The 24,540-nt window shown below is 44.7% G+C and overlaps 1 protein-coding gene across 1 annotated transcript; it reads left to right on the top strand.

The window, feature by feature from the left end:
• Positions 1 to 218: 218 nt before the first annotated feature.
• Positions 219 to 23,596, top strand: LOC147673412 (mucosal pentraxin-like). Its single transcript, XM_086947281.1, has 4 exons — positions 219 to 346; positions 6,068 to 6,139; positions 19,153 to 22,326; positions 22,904 to 23,596. Exons 2-3 carry the CDS (start codon positions 6,082 to 6,084, stop codon positions 19,788 to 19,790), a joined length of 696 nt encoding a protein of 231 aa, XP_086803407.1. The 5' UTR covers positions 219 to 346; positions 6,068 to 6,081; the 3' UTR covers positions 19,791 to 22,326; positions 22,904 to 23,596.
• The last annotated feature ends 944 nt before the right edge of the window (positions 23,597 to 24,540 follow it).

Genomic DNA, 24,540 nt, shown 5'->3' with positions numbered 1-24,540 from the left:
GTTTTCTTCCCCCGCACGTTCTATCTTTGTTCCTCTGTCTCATCCTGCCACACCTTTTCTACATCCTTATTATTAGTTTTTTATTGGAGGTACTGGCAGCTGCAATATGGTGCCAGGTCGCTCCTATTTATAAAATGAATTGATGTATCTATAACTTCCTTCCCTTTGATGTTTAAGAGCTGGATTGCGAAATATATGGCCCTCCGCCTCTGAGACTTGGGCGAATCGGATTGGTTGATATGTCAGGTGCATCTCACATGGGGGGCTATAAAGCATGTGCTGCTGCTGTGCTTTCGTCAACTGACTGAAAGTGGGCTTTTGAAGACCTTTGCTTCGCAGCTGACATGTAAGTTTTCATACATCAGCCGCCCAATCACGATGTCTTCCCTAGCAGTAGGGTTTACATAGCGCTTCCTACTTCCTTGTGGTGTTCCAAGGAGTATAAGTGAGAGGGTGGCACGCTGCGCCCTGGGGTAGCGCTTACTATGTAGCGTTGTACTTGCCGTGATCCTATGTGAGAAGCGTCTTGGTGTCATGTATGAGTGACCCTGAAGTTCTTGTTCATGGCCTTTGGGGGGCAACTCGGGGTGCTGGCTTAGCAAGTGTGAGAGACAGACAGGCTCCAGCTTCGATTCTAAGTAGTTCGCACTTTTCATTTTTTAGGTCAAGCCTAGAGTCAGCGCGCATGCGCTGCTCTGCGGAGCATGCCGGATTTCCTCTGTGAAGTTTGTAGACGTCCATACATGGCCACCACTTTTTGATTGGTTGCTTGGTCTGCCTTTACAAATTGCATTGCTTACGTTAGTGAATAGTGTCCATTTGTACCCCCTAGTGGCTGTTTTGTTCCCTCCCTGGCGACTGGCCCTGCTACATGGATGCTTTCCCAAGTGGCCATAGGTTTTGTTTCAATCACTCCTTTTTCTTTCGTCCTTTCCACGCAGCTCGCTTGCATTTTCAACCTCCCACTCCATTTGTTCCACCCCCTCCCCAGCCTCTATCCTACCCTGCTTTCACGTACCCCCACTCCCACAGACCGCGCTGCCGCCAATGTAGCGGCGTTTGCTTTTCATAATCGGTTCCTACCCAGCCACACTTTACAGGCATCTTCTGCAACAAATGCAACTGACAGAAAGAATTGCAGCAGCTGCACCACCTCGAGCTGCATCGCCAGAATGAGCCGCAGGGCAGGAGGTCCAGTTAGGTTTATGTTTTTTCGTTGCGTGGGTGGATTTTAGTGTTAAAAAGAAAAATCGCATCGTCCCACGTGCAGTGATTACTTGCTTAATTGGGCACAGACCTATGGGGCAGATTAGCTTGCGCATGCGGCCTCTCCGCTTCCAGTCACAGACGCTGAGGGGCTCATTTTACCGAAGGGAGAGCTTTCCTACTGGATCATGGATGATAAGTCGTAGTGAATGGCAACAGTAAGGGGCAGATTTACAAGCGACGCATCTATAGAGATGCATCACTGTCCTTGCGCCACCCTAAAAAATGCTTGCGCCACCATGGATGCGCCGTATTTATAATACGGCGCACCATGGTGAAAGGATTGACAGATGCGTCAGAAATTCGAACACATCTGTTAGGGCAAAATTCACGCATTGCTGGAGTCTTGTCGCAAGCACGACGCAACTGCAGCGCTGCCATTTGTGGCCTATTTCCACTACACTGCGTCACTCCTTACGCCTGCGTCAAGCAGGCGTGAGGTTTTGACGCAGTGGCGTCCTAAAAGTGATGCAGTGAAATCTTGTAGACTTCACTGCGTCACTTTTATGAGGCTTTCCTGCGTGGGAACGCTCCCCTGCATGCATTAAACCAGAGGCAGGTATAATGTGACGCAGGGCTTTACAACCTGACGCATCTCCCTAGATGCATCACGTTGTAAATAGGGCGCATTGTTTGCTCTGTCGTTGCGTCAAAAAAAGAGACGCAGTGGTGGCGCAAGGGGCTTGTAAATTGGCCCCTAAGTGCCTCGCTGGCGCGCCGCTGCGCTGCTCTTCATAGCCCCTTCTTCTTGTTTTATGCTTATCTGGTTCGCGGGGGCCGAGCTAACATTTCAACTGAGCTGTGTGTGCAATGCTGCTAATAGTCGCTCTCTGGGGCCGGGGTTTGTTTACCTCACCTTGTGGTGTATAGTCACACCCCAGACTCAAGCCGCGACAGCCATGGAAGCAAAAAAAAAACACAAATAGAGATGAGGTCATGTTGCCAGTCACGGTGGAGAGAGTGATAACAACTCCTAAGCACGTGAGGTCATTGATTGATGGAAATCTGATGTGTTCACAGGGTTAGTTAAGCGCGAGGTACATTTTATTTAGAAAGTAATAGGACCCATGTTTATCATCGGATATCATTTTGCATTTGCCTAATAATTGTTGATTCAAACAGAGCATGGGCTTAGCTGTGTTCTACTTCGTAACATGTTGGTGGTGGTTTCTATGCCTACACTGTATGGCCAGTATGTTCAATTTAATTCAATGGATTATTTATGCCATGCTTTATGTAACTGTTTGTGGTTATTGATGGGCCTCTCTTATATTACAGACCCCTAACGAAGGGATTTTTTGCCCAAAATGCATTAGGTGCATACTCAGGAAATAACGTGAATTCTGACAGGCTGCAGAATAAAGTCTGGACGGGCATTTCTGTAGTAGTGATAGTGTGAAATCATGCCTCCTCTGTGTAAATTTGGAAATCATAGAAAAAGCTTTGGAATAAAATTGATTACTATGGATGAACTGGATGAATTCATTTACAGGGTCATTAGAATGGCGGAAGGACTGCCACCGCCGGGCCAGCGGTGGCGGTCCTTCCACCATCACACAGGAAATTCCCACCGCCGAATTAGGATGGAGGTGGGAATCCCAATCTGTCCGCGGCGGATGGAAAGTCCATCTGCCGCGGTTCCGCAAGGCGGTTCTATTCCGCCTGCATTGTGGAATTAAAACACAGGGCAGCATTGCGGCGGTGCTTTGCAGTCACTGCCGTAGGGATTACGATATCCCTTTCCGCCTGTCTTTTCGCTGCGGTCATCCCACCGCCAAAAGACAGGATGGGGCTGGATTCGGTGGCCCATTGAGGGCCCCCTCTGTGTTGGGCAGATGTCCTGGGGGGTACCCATGGTACCCACGTGTATTTCCATGCACCAATTGGCAGACACCGCGTGATGTCTGCCACGTAGTGCAGGGAAATGCAGTACATGCCATTTTCCTCAATGTTAAAGGACCTGGATGCGCCTGCCAGTATGGCGGGTGCATCCTAATTGCAGTGGTGGGAGCGCCGCATGTCTGGCGGGCGGTTCTGAACACCGCAACAATGGCGGGCGGACTCGGGTCCACCAGCCATCGTTATGACCCCCTTAGTGTTTGCAGGTTTTTGCTTCCATGGCTGTCGTGGCTCAAGGGTCCTGCGCGCTGTTCAGGGGCCTTACTTTCATTCCGTTTATCACAAGAGACCCAAGTACTTTCACAGCGTTTGTGCCCCGTGTACCCCAGGGCCCCATACTTCCCCTCTTCCGATACATTCCATGGTATAGATAGAAATGAATGCAGTCTGTGGCCCCTCTTTCATTCCAAACTATGAAGAGACTTCCCATGCACTCCTTGTAGCACTGAGCAGCTACAAACAGCATATGGTTTCCATTCATTGTAGGTAGCACAGCGGACCTACTTCCTACCCAAGGCATAGCATGATTTACACGTGATGCAGGGGACCTGCTTGTTACCCACGGCTTCCATGCATTACGAGTAACTGCTGTCTGGGCCTTCCGTGCATACCATGTAACTCAAGAGGCCTACATATTGCCCAAGGTTTCCCAAACACGTAAAGCAGGTGCCAGCAGAGAGCGTTTAATCCGTCAGCCATCTTGTCATGTCTCCTTATGACATTTGCGATAGAAGGGCATTGTTTTAGAATTTGTGATTCTTCACATTATAGCAGGTTGTTGGTGTTTGTGACGTTTATAAAAGCAGAATATCACTGCACGGTGGTGCCTATAACATCTGACTGCAGTCCACTGGTTGTACATGTGACAGATCAGAGTGCAGTGCGCATTGGCACCTGTAGCACCTCTAACTGCAGTGCACTAGTGGTACATGTGAAATCTCAAAGTGCAGTGCATTGGTGCGGAGTATGGCGTAACGATAAGTGCTGAGCTGCTATAGTGAAATTCCTTTCCAGCGGCACTAAGTAATGAAAACAGATAACAAAGTCCTACGCCACATTCACATAAAAAACGTAATTAGTCCAACCCGTAGTCTTCTTAGTCCGTTTTCATGGTGGTTTATTCAATTTTCATAAATATCCAAATACAATGTGCTTCACTCCTTCAACATCACAGGTAGCCACAAATTGAGCCAACACGTGTTTCGTCTACAGGCATATACCCTCAGACTTCATCAGGGCTACAACAGACAAATGCACAAATTACTAATGGATACAAATACCACAAATAAGACCCTCACCAACTGAATGCGTGAGAGAAAGAACACCACATGAAAAACCCATCATAGACACCAATGTAGTGAAAGCCAAACAGGTTAGACCTTAACTAGAATAATGTTGAGGAGAAAAGTAGGATCTCAACGTCCTTAAACACCCTAAGGTGTAATGCAATCGCGAGCAGTTGTATATAAAGACCAAGAGGGGTGAAGGAAAAAAGAAGAAGAAATGACTTCCATGGGAAAAAGGATAATATTGTGTATCCAGAATTCAGAAGAACTGGAAAAATAAGTATAGACAATCCAAAAAACGAGTAGAGAGCTCAGCACGAAACTCAAATATCCAGCGCAGGATCAATGTAAACGGTAATCACAAAAACAGCCACACATTAGTATTGCTGACATCTCAAGTACAGCAAAATCCTAAAATCTGACCCACAAGTATAAATTTATATATTTACCCCCAGATTAATCAAAGTCCTGTTTTGCGAGTCCTTAATAGCGATTATTAAGGAATCGCTATTAAAGACTCGCAAAACGGGATTCATGTAGAAATCGCAATAATTATAGCGATTTCTACTGCCTCCTTATTTGCGATTCGCTAATTGCGAATCGCAAATAAGGAATGGCTTTCCTATTCATTCCTATGCCCATAGGAATGAATGGGGAGTCATTCCTTATTTGTGATTAGCAATTAGCGAATCGCAAATAAGGAAGCGATTTCAAGGGTGCCAGGGTGTCCAAAGGACACCCTGTAGCACCCCTGAAATGCTCATGTACACTGGTGTTGCGCACACACATGTCCAAAGGACATGTGTGTGTGTAACATTCAACTTAGAAAAATGCACGAAAGTGCATTTTTCTAAGTTTTCGCTATTTACCACGAAGTCAGAGTTCGCGGTAAATAGCGGCCCCAGATTGCGAATTCGCAATTTTTAAATGCTTCATGAATTGCATTTAAGGAATCTCTATTTGAGATTTCTTAAATGCAATTATTCGCAAATTTGCAATTTCTAAAAATGCGATTTTTGCATTTGGGATGATGAATCCCAAATGCAAAAATAGCGCTCGCAAAGGGCCAGATTCTCAATATCTGGACCTTTGCGAGCCTTTTTAGTATTCAAATTATTTGCTGAAGTATAAAACAAGTCAGTTTGTGCTTGAATTTTTCTTTTTTATTCTTTTCTTTCTTCTTTAGGCAGACAGACAAATGCAGCCAACGCGTTTCGCCCAACACATAGGCTTCTTCAGGGCAGTGTTTATTAAATGGCTATGGTTGTGTATTGCATGAATGACCCCATCGCACCGAGATTTATAAACGTCTGTTTCATGCTAATTTGAGACCCTTGCTCAAGTAGGTTCGGGATGGCGCTAGAGCATATAGTAAATACAACTCTCTTTCGGTTAAAGAGGGTTGTTTAAGATGGTTCCCACGGACCAGAGCCACTCCTGATTTTCATAATAATCTCTAATTATTCACGACTTCCATGTAGAGTTCATTGTGTTCACATTTATCGAAAGTAGAAATTCCGGAAATCTTGCATGGCCAGCACCTTCATCTTTTTAGATTTGAAAACAATGACCTACAGAATGCAAAGTGCTAACTAGTTAAACATTTTACGTTTCAGAACTGTGGGGAAAAATGAGGCTGACCTTTCTGTTCCTTCTCAGCATCATGGGAGCTGTTTCCGAAGGCACAAGTAAGTATTGTTGAAACAATGAAGGTGCAGCGGTGGAGGTTTGTGGGCTGTTACTGAAAGGTGCACAATTCTTGATCTAAAGCCTCTAAGCTGTCCTACCTATCACCCTGGAGTACAACTACATTGGGTAGACATTTCACCTCCTTTTGGTACTCCTCTCTTGGAGCTGGGCTGTTCTTATTGGGGCAGGATCAAGACTGATTTACATATTGCTGGGTACAAATGGAGGTGGCATGGTGGATGAAAAACAATGGACTGGGATTGGGCCTGTCCGATTGCCCATATTCCATCCACCACTTGTTGTTGTCGCACGGGTGTAGGCCATTTCATAACAGTGTGGCAGGTGAGTGGAGACAGTACGTCAGTCGATGGGAGATGGTGAGGGATACCAAAGGAGGGAAGGGGGTTCAGGTTACAGAAGGACTTTTTGAAGATGCAGGTCAGTGGACGCGAGAGAAGAAAATGTGGGTCAGTGATGGGGGATCGGGAAGGTCAATGGAGAGGAGAAAGGGCAGGTCAGTGGAGCCTTTGGTGGCTACTTCCGTACCACCCACTTAACATCCTGGGTGTGTCTCTTTTCCTTTTTTAAAACTGCATCAATACACAGTATTAGAAATGCAAGCTTAGCTGATTGAAGTTTCTCTTTTGACACCATCCTGCAGGATGGACTTCCAGAGGAAATTAACTGCAATTGAGAAGAGCTAACGGGAATGGAAGAACTCCGGAAGAATTCCCAAGGGCATTACCGAGGCCACAAAGGGAGTTGTTACAGCTCTACCTCGAGACTCTGGGACTGGAAAACTGCTAAAAAGGAGTACCTGTTCTAGCCTCTTTATGCCCCCCCACCAAGGAAACAGGGGTCATCATGGTCCTACAGTGAAGCCATCTTCTACCTGTTGAATCACTTTCCAGTAGCTGAGAGTGAAGAAGGCCCTTAGAAAATGTGGTGGCCTGCCAGGACGAAACATGTTAACTAGTTATAATTAGAAGTTTCTCTGTCTCTCTTTCTTAACCCCTTCGCTGCGGGGGTTATTCCCCCGCTGTGCTGGGCGCGCACAGCGCCCGCATGCTCATGACGAGCTGAGCTCGTCATGAGCTACAGTGCTGATGTGCTCATGACGAGCTCAGCTCGTCACAGGTGAATTGGCTCCGTGGGACGTTCAGCACAGCAGGGGAATTCTCCCCGCACCTGAGCGTTCCATGGGCCATGACGAGCTGACCTCGTCATGAGCACCGGAGCATCGTGGCTCATGACGAGCTCAGCTCGTCATGAGCATGCAAGAGGTTAAATCTCTCCCCTGTGCATAGGAAGTGTATGAGGTGCTGCAGACATATAGTGCTGGTGCTGATGAGAAATCTCAGGAACCAGTTGGAACTTGACATTTTGCTGTGGTTCTGATCTGGATTTATGAGGATTCCTGTTGCAACTTGAACCGGCTGGTATCTTTGGAACCAGTCAGACGTTTGTAATCTTTTGATGTCTGAAAAGGTGTCAGAACTTATAAAAATGTTTTGACTTTATTGTAATTTGTAAAAGACAGGGCAAAGTTGGCCGCTTTATCCACAACAAATGCATTTTAGGTGTAATCAGTTTAGTGTTTTTTTTTCCTTTTTGACTCTATTGCAGGTAGGAAGTTAATGCAAGACCACATTAAGCCATTATAGCTACAGTTTCAGTCGAAGCCTCTCTCAAGATTTTCCACCTCCATATTTTTGGGAGATTACAGATGAATTGTTTGACCAAGATGGACCACCAAGAATTACCTGTATGGGGTCCATCATAAATAGGTGGCAAAGGATGTTGACTTCTAATCACCTGCACCTGATAAACTAATATTGGATTTTCCTATTACTCCAGTATTGGAACTTTCATAGATTCCCATTGCTTGTATCATTCCCCGTCGTCGGAATGGGAGCCTCGGTAATAATATATATATATATATATATACCTAGGTAAATACACCCTAATAGGTGTAAAAAGGTAAAAAATTAGGCCTAGGCCTCATTATCTTTTGCAGCCTATTGGTGTCATTATGTAAAAAGACCCAAAGTCCCCTTAGCAACCAATCAGATCAGCCTCACCCTGTAGAACCTTCCTGAGAAAGCTCAGAGCTTCAGATTTTCTACCGCTTCGTTGGTGACAGGGAGTCTCCTTAGAGCTCTGCTCTAACTTCAATTTGAGGTACTGTTTAAACAGTTTTCTTTCAGGATTTCTTTCAGCTTTGTCATGGCTGATAAGGAAAAGAAAAGCCTTTTCAGGTCTTGTGCCACTTGTGGCAAAAAACGACTTTATACAGAGGATCAACATCAAGACTGTATTTACTGCCTATACCCAGACCATAAAGTTGATAAATGTAGTATATGCAGGAGAATGTCTGTTAAAACCCTCCGTGATCGTGAAGGACGGCTGCTTCTGTGGCTCAGGAAGTTGGAAAGGAGGGATGAAGTAATTTCTGGTGATGAGGAAGATGCCAGATCGACATCTTCAAAGACTTCATTGAAGAGGGGCGGATCGTCTGTGGACACTTCAACTGAACCCCCCTTAAAGGCTGTGCGTGGGACCTCTGATAGGTCTGGCAAGCCAGGGCCTATCGAATCTCCTCACGTGAGTGTAAAGGAGAGGGAAAGGCAGGCACTGCAGGTGCAAAAGGCTAAACTGGATGAGAGCTCGGCTGGGCCTTCCCACCAGGTTAAAGTAGCCAAGTCCGTCAAAAAACCGACTGTAGAGGCCTCTACAGGGGTCAAGAAGGACTCTAAAGTATCTGAGGTGATTTTATCTCCTCAGTCGTCGACGAGCCATCCAGCGACGACGAGGACGACGACGAGAGCGTCGACGAGGACCTCGATAACGATTCCGTCGACGAAGACTGGATCGACGACGGCGTCGTCGACGATGACCACGTCGACGGTTACCACCACGTCGACGAAGACCATCCCGTCGACGATGACTATTCCGTCGACTGTGGCAATCTCGATGACGACGATCCCGTCGACGAGGACGACGAGCCCGTTGACGACGACAGCTCCGTCGACGAGCCCGTCGACGATGGACCCGTCGACGATGACAGCTCCGTCGACGATCCCGTCGACGATGGACCCAACGACGATGATGGTTCCGTCGACGATGCCGTCGACGGTGAAGGGACTCTCGTCGACGGTCCCGTCGACGACGATTCAGAATAAGGAAACGGTGGATTTGTTTTCAACGCCGTTGACGACAGGAGCGCCAGAAAACAGCAGAAGGAGGAGCATAACCCCAGATATGACTTCTCCAAGGAAGGTGCCGTCACTACCTCCACCCCTTTTGTTGGATGAAGATGACTACTCAGAAGAGGAAAATGAGATGTATGGGGATGCTTACAGTCCATCTCAATTGAATCTGAAATACCATGATTCGGATTTGGATGAGGATTATTATTATCAAAAGGAACAGCGGCCAGAAAGACAGGTTGCATACCAAGATACCCAACCACAGCAGGGCATGGTAACGATGCCTATGAGTCTTTTGACAGACTTAAGGGCAATGCTGGAGGAGTATAGGAGCAAGAAAGGGTCGCAACCTGTGGAAGGTCAAGCACAGGTTCAACCGCAGGTGGTGGCACCACAGTCAGTACGGCCTGCACAGGAAGAACATGAGAGGGAATATCCTCGGCAAGTCCAAGTGGATACCTCGGATGAGGATGAAACGGGGCAAAACCAAGATCAAGACCAGGAGAGTGAATGGAACCAATATATAGCTCCGGATCCGGCTTCACCAGTGCCAGACCCGGTCGACTCGCCTCCGGCTGATGTAGGAGGTTTCTTCAGCCTGATGGAAAGAGCCACAGCGCGCTTTAAGTTAGCGATGCCTACAACATCAACGGATTGTTTCTTGTACGATTTTAAGGAGGCATACCGTAAGGCCGTGCGCTCGATTCCCATTGTAGAGCACATATGGGAGGAAGGGAAGAAAGTGATGCAGACCCCAGCGACGGTCATTCCAACTCTTCCGCGCTTGGAGAAAAAATATAAAGCTCCGGATGACAGTCCCGCCTGTTTGATTGGACAACCTAGACCTGACTCGGTCATATCGCAAGCGGCACAGAAGAAATCGCGGAATCCTTCGGCCACCCTCACGACTCCGCCAGATAAGGAGGGTAGAAGGTTGGACAACGCTGGGAAGCGTTTTTCGTCGATGGCTAGCTTGCTGGTCAGAGCGGCGAATGCCTTGGCGATCCTAGCAAGGTACGACCGCCAGATGTGGAGTGATGTGGCACATTATGTGAATCTGCTAGGGGATGACCAGAAAGCGGAAGCACAGAAACTTCTGGAGGAGGGACAACGTTCCTCTTCGGAGATGATTGACTGCGCAATGGACATCGCCACCATCTCTTTCCGTGCCCTAGGCAGTGCAGCGGTTCTTCGGCGACAAGGATGGCTGAGAGCTACATACTTCCGGCCAGAGGTCCAGAATAGGATTTTGGATTTGCCCTTTGACGGGGACATGTTGTTTGGGAAACATGTCGACGAGACCCTACAGGGTATAAAGAAGGACACAGAGACAGCAAGGGCTCTGGGGAACCTGCAATATAGGAAGACACAGTTCCGTGGAGCACGAGGAAGAGGTTTCTCTTCACCTAGAGGAGGTTATCAGCAACAGCGATATTCACAACAGTCGCAGTCTTACAGGCCCCAGTACGGCAATCAATACTATCAGCGGCAGTCGCAATCCCAGTCTTTCTCTCGTCAAAACGCTTGTGGACGACAGGGGCGTCAGGGCAAGGACGCTGGCAAGCGTCAATAGCGGCCTCCTGACTCTGCCAACTGTTCCTCCGCTTCTGGGATCTCCAGTGGGCGGCAGGATATCACAACATCTGAGCAGCTGGGAAGAGATTACATCGGATCAGTGGGTATTAAACATCATCCGAAATGGGCATACTCTAGAATTCCAGGACTTTCCACCTACAAGAGCTCCCCACGCCACTACTTCGAAACATCTGAACCTTCTTCAAGAGGAAGCTCAACAAATGCTTCAAAAAGGGGCGATCCAGCGTGTTCCCCTATCACAAAGGGGAGAAGGTTTCTATTCAAGATTTTTTCTGATCCGCAAAACAAAACAAAAGTGGCGTCCTATCCTGGACTTGAGGGAGCTCAACACCTATCTCACGAAACTGTCGTTTCGGATGATTTCACTCCAGGACATATTGCGCCTCTTGAACCCAGGCGACTACATGGCAACATTAGACCTGGAAGATGCCTATTTTCATATCCCGATCCATCCAGCTCACAGATGTTTCCTTCGCTTTACAGTAGGCAAGAGTCACTTCCAGTTCATGGTGCTCCCATTTGGATTAAAGTCCGCTCCTCGGATATTCACAAAGGTGCTGGCACCGGTAGCAGCATTTCTGAGGAGACAGTCGCTGGAAGTATTCCCGTACTTAGACGACTGGCTGCTGAAGGCCCCAAGCTTGCAAGAGGCATCGAAGGCAGTGGACACATGCTTGAACCTCTTTATTCATCTGGGTTTACAACTCAACAAGGAAAAATCAGTTCTTCAGCCTGCAAGTACGGTGAAGTTCTTGGGAGCGATACTCAATACTCAGGAGTGCAAAGCCTTCCCATCGGAAGAGAGACAGATGAAACTCATATCGTCAGCCACCCGTTGCCAAAAGAGAAGTTGGATGACAGTCAGGATGTACAAATCTCTTCTAGGGTCGATTTCATCCTGTATTCAATTGATTCCGCATTGCAGGCTGCGAATGCGCCCCCTGCAGGAGGAGCTGGACCTTCAGTGGAGACAGGTGGAAGGTTCGTTCGACGACAGGGTGACGATAACCCAGCGAATGAAACGGTCGGTTTCATGGTGGATGAAAAGATCTCACCTCACTGTGGGACTCAGTTTCAAGGCTGCAGGGGCTCCTCAGGTCATTACCACGGACGCTTCTCTGCACGGTTGGGGAGCGGTCATGCAAGACCTCCAGGTCAGTGGTCACTGGACTCCGGAAGAACGTCGTCTACATATCAACGTTCTGGAGCTAAGAGCTATTCGTCTGGCAATGTTGGCTTTCCTCCCAAGGATTACAGATTCAGCAATCTTGGTGCGGACGGACAATACCACCGCAATGCATTACGTCAACAAGCAGGGAGGCACAAGATCGCCACTGCTTTCACAGGAAGCCCAAATACTGTGGGAGTGGGCGATAGCGCAGAACATCACACTCGTAGCAGAACACCTTCCAGGAGTATGCAACACGAAGGCGGATACGCTAAGCCGCCTGAGAGCAGTCTCGCACGAGTGGGAATTGGAGGACGCAGTGATCAAGGACATCTTCTCCCGTTGGGGGACCCCGGCGATCGACCTGTTTGCAACACCGGGGAACAAGAAATGCCGGTGTTACGCAAGCAGGGAACACCATCGAGGGTCACTGGGGAATGCCCTTTCGATGTCCTGGTCAGGCGCGTTTGTTTACGCCTTTCCGCCATTTCCCCATATTCCTCGAGTCCTCAAGAAACTCAAGATGGACAGGTGCAGGATGATACTAATAGCGCCTGCCTGGGCTCGCCAGTTTTGGTACACGGAGTTGCTTCTTCTATCAGAGGCACCACCCATTCATCTGCAACCCAAACTGACACTTCTGTCAATGTACAACGGCCAAGTTCTTCACCCGAACCCGAGCTCGCTTCAGTTGGCGGCTTGGCTCCTGAATACAGAGAGTTTAAGGATTTGAACATCCCAAAAGAATGCAGGACCATCTTGGCACAGGCACGAGCCCCTAGCACTAATAAGACATATAGAGCGAAATGGAAGAGGTTCCATTTGTGGTGTCAGAGGGAAAAAGTACATCCTTTCTCATCAGCTCCGCATCAACTCTTACCATATATTCTTTCGTTGGCACAAGCAGGTCTGGCTCATGCTTCTATCAAGGTCCACTTGGCAGCTATTTCCAGGTATAGGAGAACAAGATCAGGCCCCTCTCTATTGTCAGCGAGAGTAATCAAACAATTCCTGAAAGGACTGTTTAGAGTTTTCCCGCCAGTTAGGCCCCCACCTCCGGTGTGGCACTTGAATGTGGTCCTGGCTCAGCTGATGAGACCGCCATTTGAGCCAGTACATAAAGCGGACCTGAAGTTCCTATCATGGAAAGTGGCGCTTCTTTTGGCACTCACCTCTGCAAGGAGAGTAGGAGAGCTTCAGGCTTTAACCATCAAAGAACCCTTCTTACAGTTCAAGAATGATACAGTGATCCTGCGGATGAACCCCAAGTTCATTCCGAAGGTACCGACAGACTTTCATCTTAACGAGCCAGTGGTTTTAAAATCTTTTTTTCCTCGACCTTCAACCCAGGCTGAGAGGACACTTCATTCTCTGGACGTTCAGAGATGTTTGAAATTCTATCTACAACGCACAGCTGGATTTCGAAAGACACCCCAACTGTTTGTGGCTTTCGGAGCCCCAAGGAAAGGATTTCCTTTGTCAAAACAAGGGATATCTAGATGGATAACTAGTGCGATCCGGTTCTGCCACCAGGCGGCAGGCAAACCTTTACAAGGACAGGTGAAAGCACATTCCACAAGGTCGATCTCAGCATCGACGGCGCTGTTTGCTGGAGTATCCATAAAGGACATTTGCAGAGCAGCCACCTGGAGCAGTACGCACTCCTTCACGAGACATTACTGCCTGGAGGCGGCTGCAAAGGAGGATTCGGCTGTAGGACAGGCAGTCCTGAGAAATCTCTTCCAATAAGAGGTGAGCTTTCCTCTCTTCCCTCCTCCTGTTTTTTCAAACATTTCGTTTATTATGCTTTGTTACTGCTTTATAGTTGTTATAATCTGTGATGTCATTAGTTTATAATGACTATGTACTGTGCACAAAATGTTTGAGGTATGCTAACTGCTATCTACTCTGATACAAGCAATGGGAATCTATGAAAGTTCCAATACTGGAGTAAGAAACAAGTTACTTACCTGTAACTTTAGTTCTCCAGTATTGGTAACTTTCATAGATTCCCATGCGCCCACCCGCCTCCCCTGGGAAAGCTCACTTTAGGGCTAGGTGATTATGTGGCAAAGCAACGGCTACGAAAATCTGAGGCTCTGAGCTTTCTCAGGAAGGTTCTACAGGGTGAGGCTGATCTGATTGGTTGCTAAGGGGACTTTGGGTCTTTTTACATAATGACACCAATAGGCTGCAAAAGATAATGAGGCCTAGGCCTAATTTTTTACCTTTTTACACCTATTAGGGTGTATTTACCTAGGTATATATATATATATATTATTACCGAGGCTCCCATTCCGACGACGGGGAATGATACAAGCAATGGGAATCGATGAAAGTTACCAATACTGGAGAACTAAAGTTACAGGTAAGTAACTTGTTTCTTCTTGTTTGTTTTCAATTGAGCACTTTTTGTTCTTGCTATGGGTCTAATCTATTTATCTTATTTTCTTCATTTGTGCCATTGTAAGCATTTTATTGATTTCATACTTGTGGTTCACTGATAGAATATCGATAGTAAAAATAGCGATAATAAAAATATTAAAGTAAAAATGTAGATAGTAAAAATATCGAATCTCTACACTTAAACAGTACGTACAAAAATATTGAATCGAAAATATCGAAGTTAAAAATATAGATGTAAACAATATCGATTAAAAAATATAATTGAAATAAAATACATATTAGAAATATAAAATATTAATATTATCTTCAACAAAATAAATTACATTTATTATACATTTTAACTAAATATAAAAAATTAATCTAATTTAAAAAAAAATAAACACAAACATAATAATTTATGCATATACATGTATTTACTTTAAAAAATAAACTATTATCTTTATTTAATTTTTAACCTTTTAAATTAGCTCAAGGAAAAATATATACATTTATCAATAAGTAAAAAACATTCAGAATTAATTAAAACATGAAACTATTCAAACAAAAATAAAACGTACATTTCACAACACAATAAATACAACAGTAGAGAAAATGTTGGATAGCGGAGGTGTAAAAATTACTATTCCCACTCCAGTGAGTGCAACAGTAGGGACAGTGCTGGATAGCGGAAAGGTAAAAATTACTATTTCCACTTCAAAAAGTGCAACAGTAGGGAAAGTATTGGGTAGCGGGGGGAACCTACTATTACCACTCCAGTGAGTGCAACAGTAGGAAAATGATTAGATAGCAGAGGGGAAAAAATACTATTCCCACTCTAGTGAGTGCAACAGTAGGGAAAATATTGGATAGCGGAGGGGTAAAAATTACTATTCCCACTCCAGTGAGTGCAACAGTAGAGAAAGTATTGGATAGCAGATGGGTAAAATATACTATGCCCACTCCAGTGAGTGCATCAGTAGGGAAAGTGCTGAATAGTGGAAGGGTGAACATTACTATTCCCACTCTAGTCAGTGAAACAGAAGGGAAAGTGCTGGATAGCGAAAGGGTAAACATTACTATTCCCACTCCAGTAAGTGAAACAGTAAGGAAAGTGCTGGATAGTGGAGGGGTAAAATATACTATTTCCACTCCAGTGAGTGCAACTGTAGGGAAAGTATTGGATAGCAGAAAAACAAAAATTACTAATAACATTTCAACAATGAAAAAAATATACATATTCTTATAAACAAATAAACTATTTTAAAAATATACCAATAAATATATTAAACATATAAAAAGAACACATATAATGTTAATTACATATAATAAAAACCTACAAATATGATATTAAAAAATAATAAATACATTTACAAACAATATTTATTTAAAAGAAACTACTATTCACAAACAAACAAATTATTTAAAACATAAATGTATTTATTTTATTTCCAACCCTATAACAGCACACCAATAAAAAAAGGCATCAACATTTTTAATAAAATGTATTTCCATAATTAACATATTTAAAAAATACATTTAAAATCTATCATAATTAAAAATATATATTTATTATTCATTAATTACACATTCTTTAACACTATAATATCCACATCACACACCTGAATTAACTACAGAATTACTATTAATAATGACTAATAATTTGATTTAAAAAAATAACAAATTAATAATAATTCATAAATAAAAACTAAATCACTTCCCACCATTTACAACTATAAACACCACAACACACACCTAAAATTAATTACACAATTACCATAATTAATTATGAATTAAATCATTTAAATTAATTAACGACTAATTGTCAAACAATTATTAATACATTAATTTACCCATTTAACACTTAAACACCACAATTATACAAATATAAATAAATACAAATTATTCAATACATGTTATATAATTAAATTTCTACCCACCCTATTCCCTATTAACCCGAAACCCGCTATGGAACTAAAAACGCAAAATTCAATTTAAATGAATTTAACAACTACTATAAATAATCAATCAAATATATATGATTAAATTACTTCCCACCCTATTCCCCTATAAACCCACAACCTGCTATGGAACTAATAACGCAAAAATCAATAAAAAAATAATTAATAACTACTATAAATAATCAATAAAATGTATATAATTAAATTACTTCCCACCCTATTCACCTATAACCCCACAACTCGCTACGGAACTAAAAACGCAAAATTCAATTAAAAAGAAATCATTAACTATTAAAATTTTAACACATATAATAAAAATACAGATAATTCTTATACAAAAAACAAACATCACATACATATAAAATCTATATACTAAAATACATAACATTAATTGAAAATCGATATTTTTAACAGCTATATTTTAACAAATGATATTTAACAGTTTGATATTTTTTACATCGATATTACTTACCTAAAATCGATATACTAGACCACAATATTTTTTCTGTTGATATTTCTGACCCTCGATATTTTTACCTCGATATTTATGCAAATCTCTATTTTTACATCTATATTTTTTGTCTACACCACTACTTGTTTATCAAATTCTAAGTTATGTGTTTCTTAGCTGTACTGCCTCGTCGGTTTGTTATTTCACATGTACCCAAGAAAGTCTCGTTTTAAGAGACAGGCTACACTAGGAGACCTTGGGATTCATCATAGATGTCAGTCAAAATGTTTGGGGTTCAGTTACTGCTCATGTCAAGATTGTAACCGACCTATCCTAGTAAAATGATCTAGTTTCCTACAAACACGCATTGCTGTTGCCCTTAATCTGTGAATCAACACAGGCCACAAGTTAATGGTATCTGTGCTGCTGATTTAGTGACACAAATTAAATTGTATAGGATTGGATCAATAAGGAGTGTGTTTTTTTAGCTCATGAATATTACGTTATTACAAATGTTAACACAACAACACATTTTAAATTAAAGGTTGTTGTCCAATAGATAGTATTTCTCATAATGTAATGACTTCTTTTTTTTTATCTCTCAGGGTCTTCAGATTTGGGCTCTCTTTGGCATTATTGGAATTTTATAGGAATGCATTGTAGGCAAAAGTGATGAGTTAAAAAACAATGTGTAGGGAGTGACAGCTTTCTCTTTCTTCCGCCATCTCAGAATCTATGTGTATTAAAAGCGAGCCTGTTCATTTTGATCTCTGTGCAATCCTCTGTTTGTGTAGAGATGCGAATTCGAAGGAATGAAAAGTTGACCTCACCTGGCATTTTATAGGTGCAATAAATGATTTCCCCCATACAGTCTCAAGTGGTCAATCTCTCTGACATTTAATGAGAGAAATCCCCGGTTTTCACCTGGACATGTAGAATGTGGTGCCAGAGGTACCAAATGATGCTTCTGTCGCCCAAAGTTTTGAGTTTGAACTTGGAAAATGATGTGCCTAGAAGACCCGGCAAATACCGCACCAATGTTCTCCCTCGCTTGTGATCAGGGCTTTAGTCGGCTGCAACTGTGTAAATTTACTATATTCCATCACACTGCTTTGTTGTTCATTTACCTAGAGGTCTTTGAAGTATCTGAAATGAAACCTGCTTTTTTTATTCAAATGGGTGCATGTTTCCATTCCCTCTTCCATCTTGGATACCACCCACACTGTTCCTCCTGTTAGCCACCTCGGTATTAAGGGCCTTATCATGATGGCGGTCAGTCGGACCGCCGACTGCTATCGCAGTGGTCAGGAGTCCATCTGACACACAGTCAGCGGTCTGACCGCCACATTAGGATGCAACCGCTGGGCTGACAGTCGGAAAGTGCTCCTTTACACGGCGGCTTGAGTTGTGGCCCAGGAAAAGAGCGGCAGCACAAGCCACAGAGTTAAAGAGCACTTCGTGCACACCCGTGCACCGTGTGCCATGCACCATGTGGTGCATGGTGCATGGAGGTGCGTGCGGGCACTACATGTGCCCCCAGGGCCACTTTACAGAAGCCAGCGATGGCCGGGGACCCTGTTTGAGCCACCAAAATCCTTTTCCAACAGCCTTTTCATCTTTTCATGGCGGTTTTCCCAACATGAAAAGGCTGTCGGAAAGGGATATTGAAATCCTGACGGCGTTGCCTGCCTCAGCACCGCCTCCATTCGGGATTGTGATTCCAACCGCCACCCTGTCAGGATCAGATGATCCTGCCAGAAGCGGCGGTCTTCCCCCGACCGCTTAGGGTCTGACAACCTGCATTGAAATGCTGCGGTCGGACCAAAGGCTTGTCGGCGGTCAGACTAAAGGCCTGTCGGCAGTCGCACCGCCACTGAGAGCCTGTCAGTGTACGGTCCGTCTGACATCATAATAGGGCCTTAAGTGTCAGAATGTGACACATTGCAGTGATCCAAGACACAAAAAATATAGAATAAATAAAAAGATATATGAACATATAATAATTGGATAAATGAATTCGAGCATAAATACATTTATGGTTAAAGTGTTATCAATTAAATCAATCAATACACATAGAATATATGCATAAATAAATGTATACATACATATAATACTGGACAAATAAATTGATACATACATAAACTCATTAAGAAATGTATTTGATCAAATGACTCCCATACTTCCATACCATCATCCCTCTTCCAAAGAACCATACATTCTTCATGCCTCTTTTCTTTTGTTACAGACATGGATGGCCAGGTATTTCTTTTCGCAAGTCGATCTTCCACCAACTACGTGACACTGAAACAACACGTGACCTCGCTGAAAGGTTTTACCGCCTGCCTACGTACAGTCACAGAGCTAACGCAGGATTACAGCTACCTTTCTTGCAACAGCCCTACTCAAGACAACAATATTCTACTTTTTAACAGGAATTCTAAGGAAAATCCATTTTCGGTCATTGTGGGTGGCGCGGACACAATCTTCAGAGCTACAAGCCCCGCATTGGACAGAAGCCACCACATATGTGGCACTTGGGATTCATTCACAGGGGTGGTCCAGATGTTTCTCAATGGAAAGCCACTTGCCAGGAAAGTCAATAAAAAAGGCTACACCATTCGGGGTCCTCTAAAATGTATTCTTGGCCAAGAGCAGGACTCGTTCGGAGGAAGCTTTGACATAAACCAGTCTTTAGCGGGTGAAATTGATAATGTGCATGTGTGGGATTATGTTTTGTCACCCGCAGATATACACCAGGCTTTTATGAATAACAAGCACTTAAATGGCAATGTCATCAGCTGGCGGAACCTGTGGTATGACATCACAGGAAATGTGCTGGTGGCGCCGGTACAACAGAATAATTGTGATAACCAGGCTTGTTAAGAAAGTTCCCCAAGATGCGGTGCAAACCAGTGGCTGTAGGCCATTTTTATAAACATTTACTCTTGGAAACTGACTCATTTAGACTAACCTGTCACTAAGATCTAGCCCCTAGGGTAGTATGGGTGGAACACCAGACAGGCACAGGGCCTCACATTCACAGGGACTCCTAGTACTTCCCTTACTCTTAATAATTTCATCTGACTTGATATGTACAGTACTCTAAAGTACCAAGAAGTGGCTCGACAGTGTGTTCCAAATATCCCCAAAAATAAATATTTAGATAAATGAAAAAAGAAAAATTCATGAAACATTTACAAACCAGGCAGGTGGACTCAAAAATTGGGCTCCTTTGCCTGGCCCACGAGGGGTTTCTTTGCCCAATGCCTGCCACCAAAGTCCAGATGTTGTGTTATTTATTATTTGTATAACTCATTGTCCCATAGGAGCCTTGGCGATGACAGAAATAAACACATTCCCTTCAGAAACAATAACACCAACAGGTTAAAATTATAGGATAAAGTTGACAGAAGGTATTACTTGGCCATAGAAGGTATTACGTGGGTATTTTCAGAACTCATAAGCTGATGTTTGGAGAAAAAAGCTTGAATTTCCAGTACATATTTAAAGCTGATATTTGAGTGATAAACAACGCGGTGTTGGGGAAACCTACAACTAATGTTGTTTCCCTGGTGCCAGAGGCATCACCGCTATAGTTGTTATTACCCATGATGCACTATGGCGAGCTTTGCTGGTAATCTTGTGCATGGTATCCACTAATGTAATCTGGTTTGATATGTAACTATTAACTAATTCAATTTGTTAGCTCGGATGATTTTCATTGAAAATAAGTAGCTTTTATTACAGAAAAGATTGGAGACCCCTGCTTTAGGCTGACCTCTCATACAAGGGACCCCTCCTGCAACCTCTTTAGCTGAAATCAGAGCCGAAGCCACGCAGCCCACGACAGAGCTGTGGCCGAGGTTTCACTGAAGGATCTCCCTCTGGTGACCAGATCCAGCATCTCCCACTCTTTTTTATCATAACCTCTTAAGTGCTGCGTCGGGGCGTTGGCCGACGGCAGCACTACCTCCCCAGTGCTGCGCACGACCATTGGACGTCCATTCAGCTCTAGTTCCAATAGACAGCGCAGCACTGGGGAGGGATGTTTTCGCGCATCTAAGGTGTTAAGTAAAGAGCCACGCCCCAGAAATATCAACTTGGGTGTGCAGAATGCTATAGCCCACTGTGATTGGCAGAAGATTGCCCCGCCCCATAATCATCATATCCAAACTCACCTACCACATTTAATCCCAGTATTTCGACCACACACATTTATTTGAAAGGATAAAGGCCACAGTTTATCAGCTGCTTTTATATGCAAGCGATTATTCATTAATTCACTTGGTGATGCACATTCATAGTGGTAGCTTTAAGTCATATCAATTTAAAAGTTCATTACCAACTCTACACCTCTTGTTAGGTATCATTCAGTTCTGGTCCTTTCACAATCCGCCTGTATGGACTCATCTCCCTTTTTCGGTTCCCTCCATCATTCATTTGCCATTGGGCGACCACTTCACTGAGCCGAGCTTTATTATCCATCTATGATGCATACCAGGTGTACCGCGTGTTTATGGACGCGCTGCCTTATCTGCTTTTCGTCAATTATCTATGCCAGGAGGCCCTCCACTTCCGGTAGCCGTGCTTTGTTCACTACCGGTAGCCATGCCACACCAACTCTCAATTAATCAGACACACAGTGAGCTTACGGAAGTGGCAGTCTGACAATATCACCCAAACTCCCATCTGAGTGGCTGCCCTAGGAAACAGGCAAGGCTAAGGCAGGAGGGCTGGATTTAGAGTTTCAGGGCCAGATGTATCAAAGGGTTTCACCCATTCTGTGTCTATGGAAAAATGTGTTTGTACATCTGGCCAATAAAGAGTGGAGTACATTTCCTGAAGACATTCAAGAGCTAAACCTTTCATTGGTTTGGACTGGCCGTGTTGCAGACTCCTCTTTGGCGGCAGCCATTCTACTCTCCATGGTCCGGTGATATGATGCTGGTGAGAGCTATAGTACCTTAGATCTTACCTTCATACGCCACATTCAGTCTCGTCACTGAAACAGTAAAGACACAGCCAGGATCCCAGAAGCAGGGAAACATGGCAGAGAAGTTTTCTATGGAAACTACACTATATTCATGTTCATTCAAAAACTGACCTTTGGGATGGAAATTAACAATTGTATTGTACTTTAGTGATCGGTAAATCTGCAGCAGGCTGCCTTGAAGGATGCAAAGCCAGGACCTCTGGTGGGGAACATTTGCCAGTGCCACACATTCATCTCACTCCGGGATCCTGTCGAACATCTAGTGGGAATGTTCATCAGGGTCTTGCGTTGACAGTATCGATGAAGGGGGGAAGGCTCTGTGCCTAAATGCACCCAGCCTTTGGTTTGTAGAGGCGGGGTAAGAAAGTACCCAGCTGCAGGCAGAAATGCAAATTAAATAAATTTTGCTCCGTGGACAACCTAGGGGTCCATTATGATGTCGGGCGGATTGCTTCCTCCGGCCTGGCGGAGGCAATCCGCCCGACACCTATGCCTGGATTCCCCCCGCCGTATCAGGATGGCAGGCGGGAGCGCGGCGGACAGAAAGACCGTCCACCGATTTACTGCCGCGGTCGCGAATAATATGGTGGCGGTGTCCAATGGCCACATATAGGTGCCTTTCCACGGCGGCAATGCCGACACGGAAAGGCAGGCGGTGTTTGCTGCGGCTGCCCCCTGCGGGGCCCCCAGATGATGCCAGTTTAGGGGGAGGACAGGGGGGGTACCTATGGTACCCCCCCACATTTGCATATGCAAAGCGGCAGGCACCGCGCAGTGACTGCCCCTTTGCACATGCAAATGCGTTCACAAGTGTTTTGCATTGTGGCGGGCGGTGCAGAGTGCACCGCCCACTACAGTGCAAAACATGGAGGACGTGCCCGCTACAGTGGCGGGCACATCCTAATTCCCCCTACGGGACCCCCGCCCTTATGGCGTGCGGTCCCGTTCTCCGTTAGGGTGGCGGGCGGACAAAGTCTGCCCGCCATCCTAATGATCCCCATAGTGTGCAAAAGTAGCAGCGATGGTCCTGTCTCTCCATTTCCCCTTGTGGAGGAGTCAGCCCAGGGGCTAAGTCACTGCAATGGCCGAGGCCACAGTAATGCAGAGCAGCGCCAGCGCGTCCCTGAAGATGGCGCCCAAATCCCCATGTCACCCCTGAAAATCACTGACGGTGAGAGAGCGTAGCTGGTGCGAGTCTCACTGAAGCCGAGGAGCACACCTGCGGTGGAGGCTTGATGAGGTGCCCAAACCCTCAGGAAGGCACAGTCGGCCATGATAAGAGCCTTATAAGGCCCATCAATGCTGCTCAACACTCTTGAGGCATTTACGGCTCTATTCTGAGCCAGTACTGCTGGGTATCAGTGCAACCTATCGCTGCCCGAGGACAGTGCTGCTCATTGCAGTCTGTGGTCAATGTTGATTATTACTGTCTGTGGCCAATGTTGATTATTACTGCCTGCAGCCAATGTTGATTATTACTGTCTGTGGCGAATGTTGATTATTACTGTCTGTGGCCAACTTTTCTCTTTATTGTCCAGGGTCAGTGCTGCTGATGCCATCTCATGCCAATGCTTATCCAGTTGTGTAGCACCGGTGCTGTTCATTACTCCCTGTAGCCCATGGGGCTCATATAAAGAGGTCTAATATTACTTTTTTCTGTCTAGGATTAGTGCTTTTAAAACTGTCTTGAACCAAAGATGCTTGTCCTTGCTGGTCACAGCCGATCATTACTTTCTGGGGCAAACTGTGGTATAATGCGTTTGGTAGATATACAAATATAGCTAATACTTATTTTAAAAATCGAGGACAGTGTGTCTTATGTCGGATGAGAGATTTGTGCCTTTTTTATCCTTTCAAATCGTTATATTTTCCAGATACAGGGCTTGGTTTTGACTGTGGAGTATTGTTCATCAGGACGACAGAATAAATGACTCCGTCCCCATGACTGAAATCAAACTCCCAAAATGTACAGATGTCCGTCGGTCCCGATCTCTTAACATTCAATGTTGTAAATACTTGACGGACATGAGAAAGAGGGAATCTGTGTTCGAAAAAAGTAAAACTGAAGACCAACACACCATGGGAGTTCTCCCCTATGGTCTGTGGGTCAATGTTTTTTTTTCTTGCTGTCCCTCAGCTACCGGTTTTATCTGGCAGGGACAAAGAGCAAAAGAAAGCCATCCAACTGCCCATGATAAACTGGGCGGACGGACACTTGGCTTACCTCTGACGGGCCATACTCTGTCGCTCCATCGGAGGAGTATGTTGGCGATGGAGCCAGAGAAGGCTCTATTGTCAACATAATGTTGATCCGTCCACCTGTAAATCAGGCCTTTCGGCTGTGAGTATGGCAAAGAGGGTACCCCGTCGTCGTTGCAACGTCGAACTCTCTCCCCCAAACTCTGATTCAGCCCCATAATGTGTATCCATGCACAAATTCAGTGAGATTTCGAGTCATGCCTAATTTAATGTAATGCTGTATTTAGTTTATGTTCATTTTAAAAAAAAATCTTCACTTCCTACTATGAATTTTTTTTCACTTCCTCCTATGACACTTTTTGGAGTTAAAGGTCATGTGACATCACGCCCCATGTGATGCAAAATTACACTCGCCCCAAAGAAGTGTACTCTTCATAGCAA

This window comes from Lissotriton vulgaris, chromosome 12 (assembly GCF_964263255.1).
Source record: "Lissotriton vulgaris chromosome 12, aLisVul1.2, whole genome shotgun sequence".
Lineage (NCBI taxonomy): Eukaryota > Metazoa > Chordata > Amphibia > Caudata > Salamandridae > Lissotriton > Lissotriton vulgaris.
Note: the sequence above shows the minus strand (reverse complement) of the source record. Positions and strands in the feature narration are given on the sequence as shown.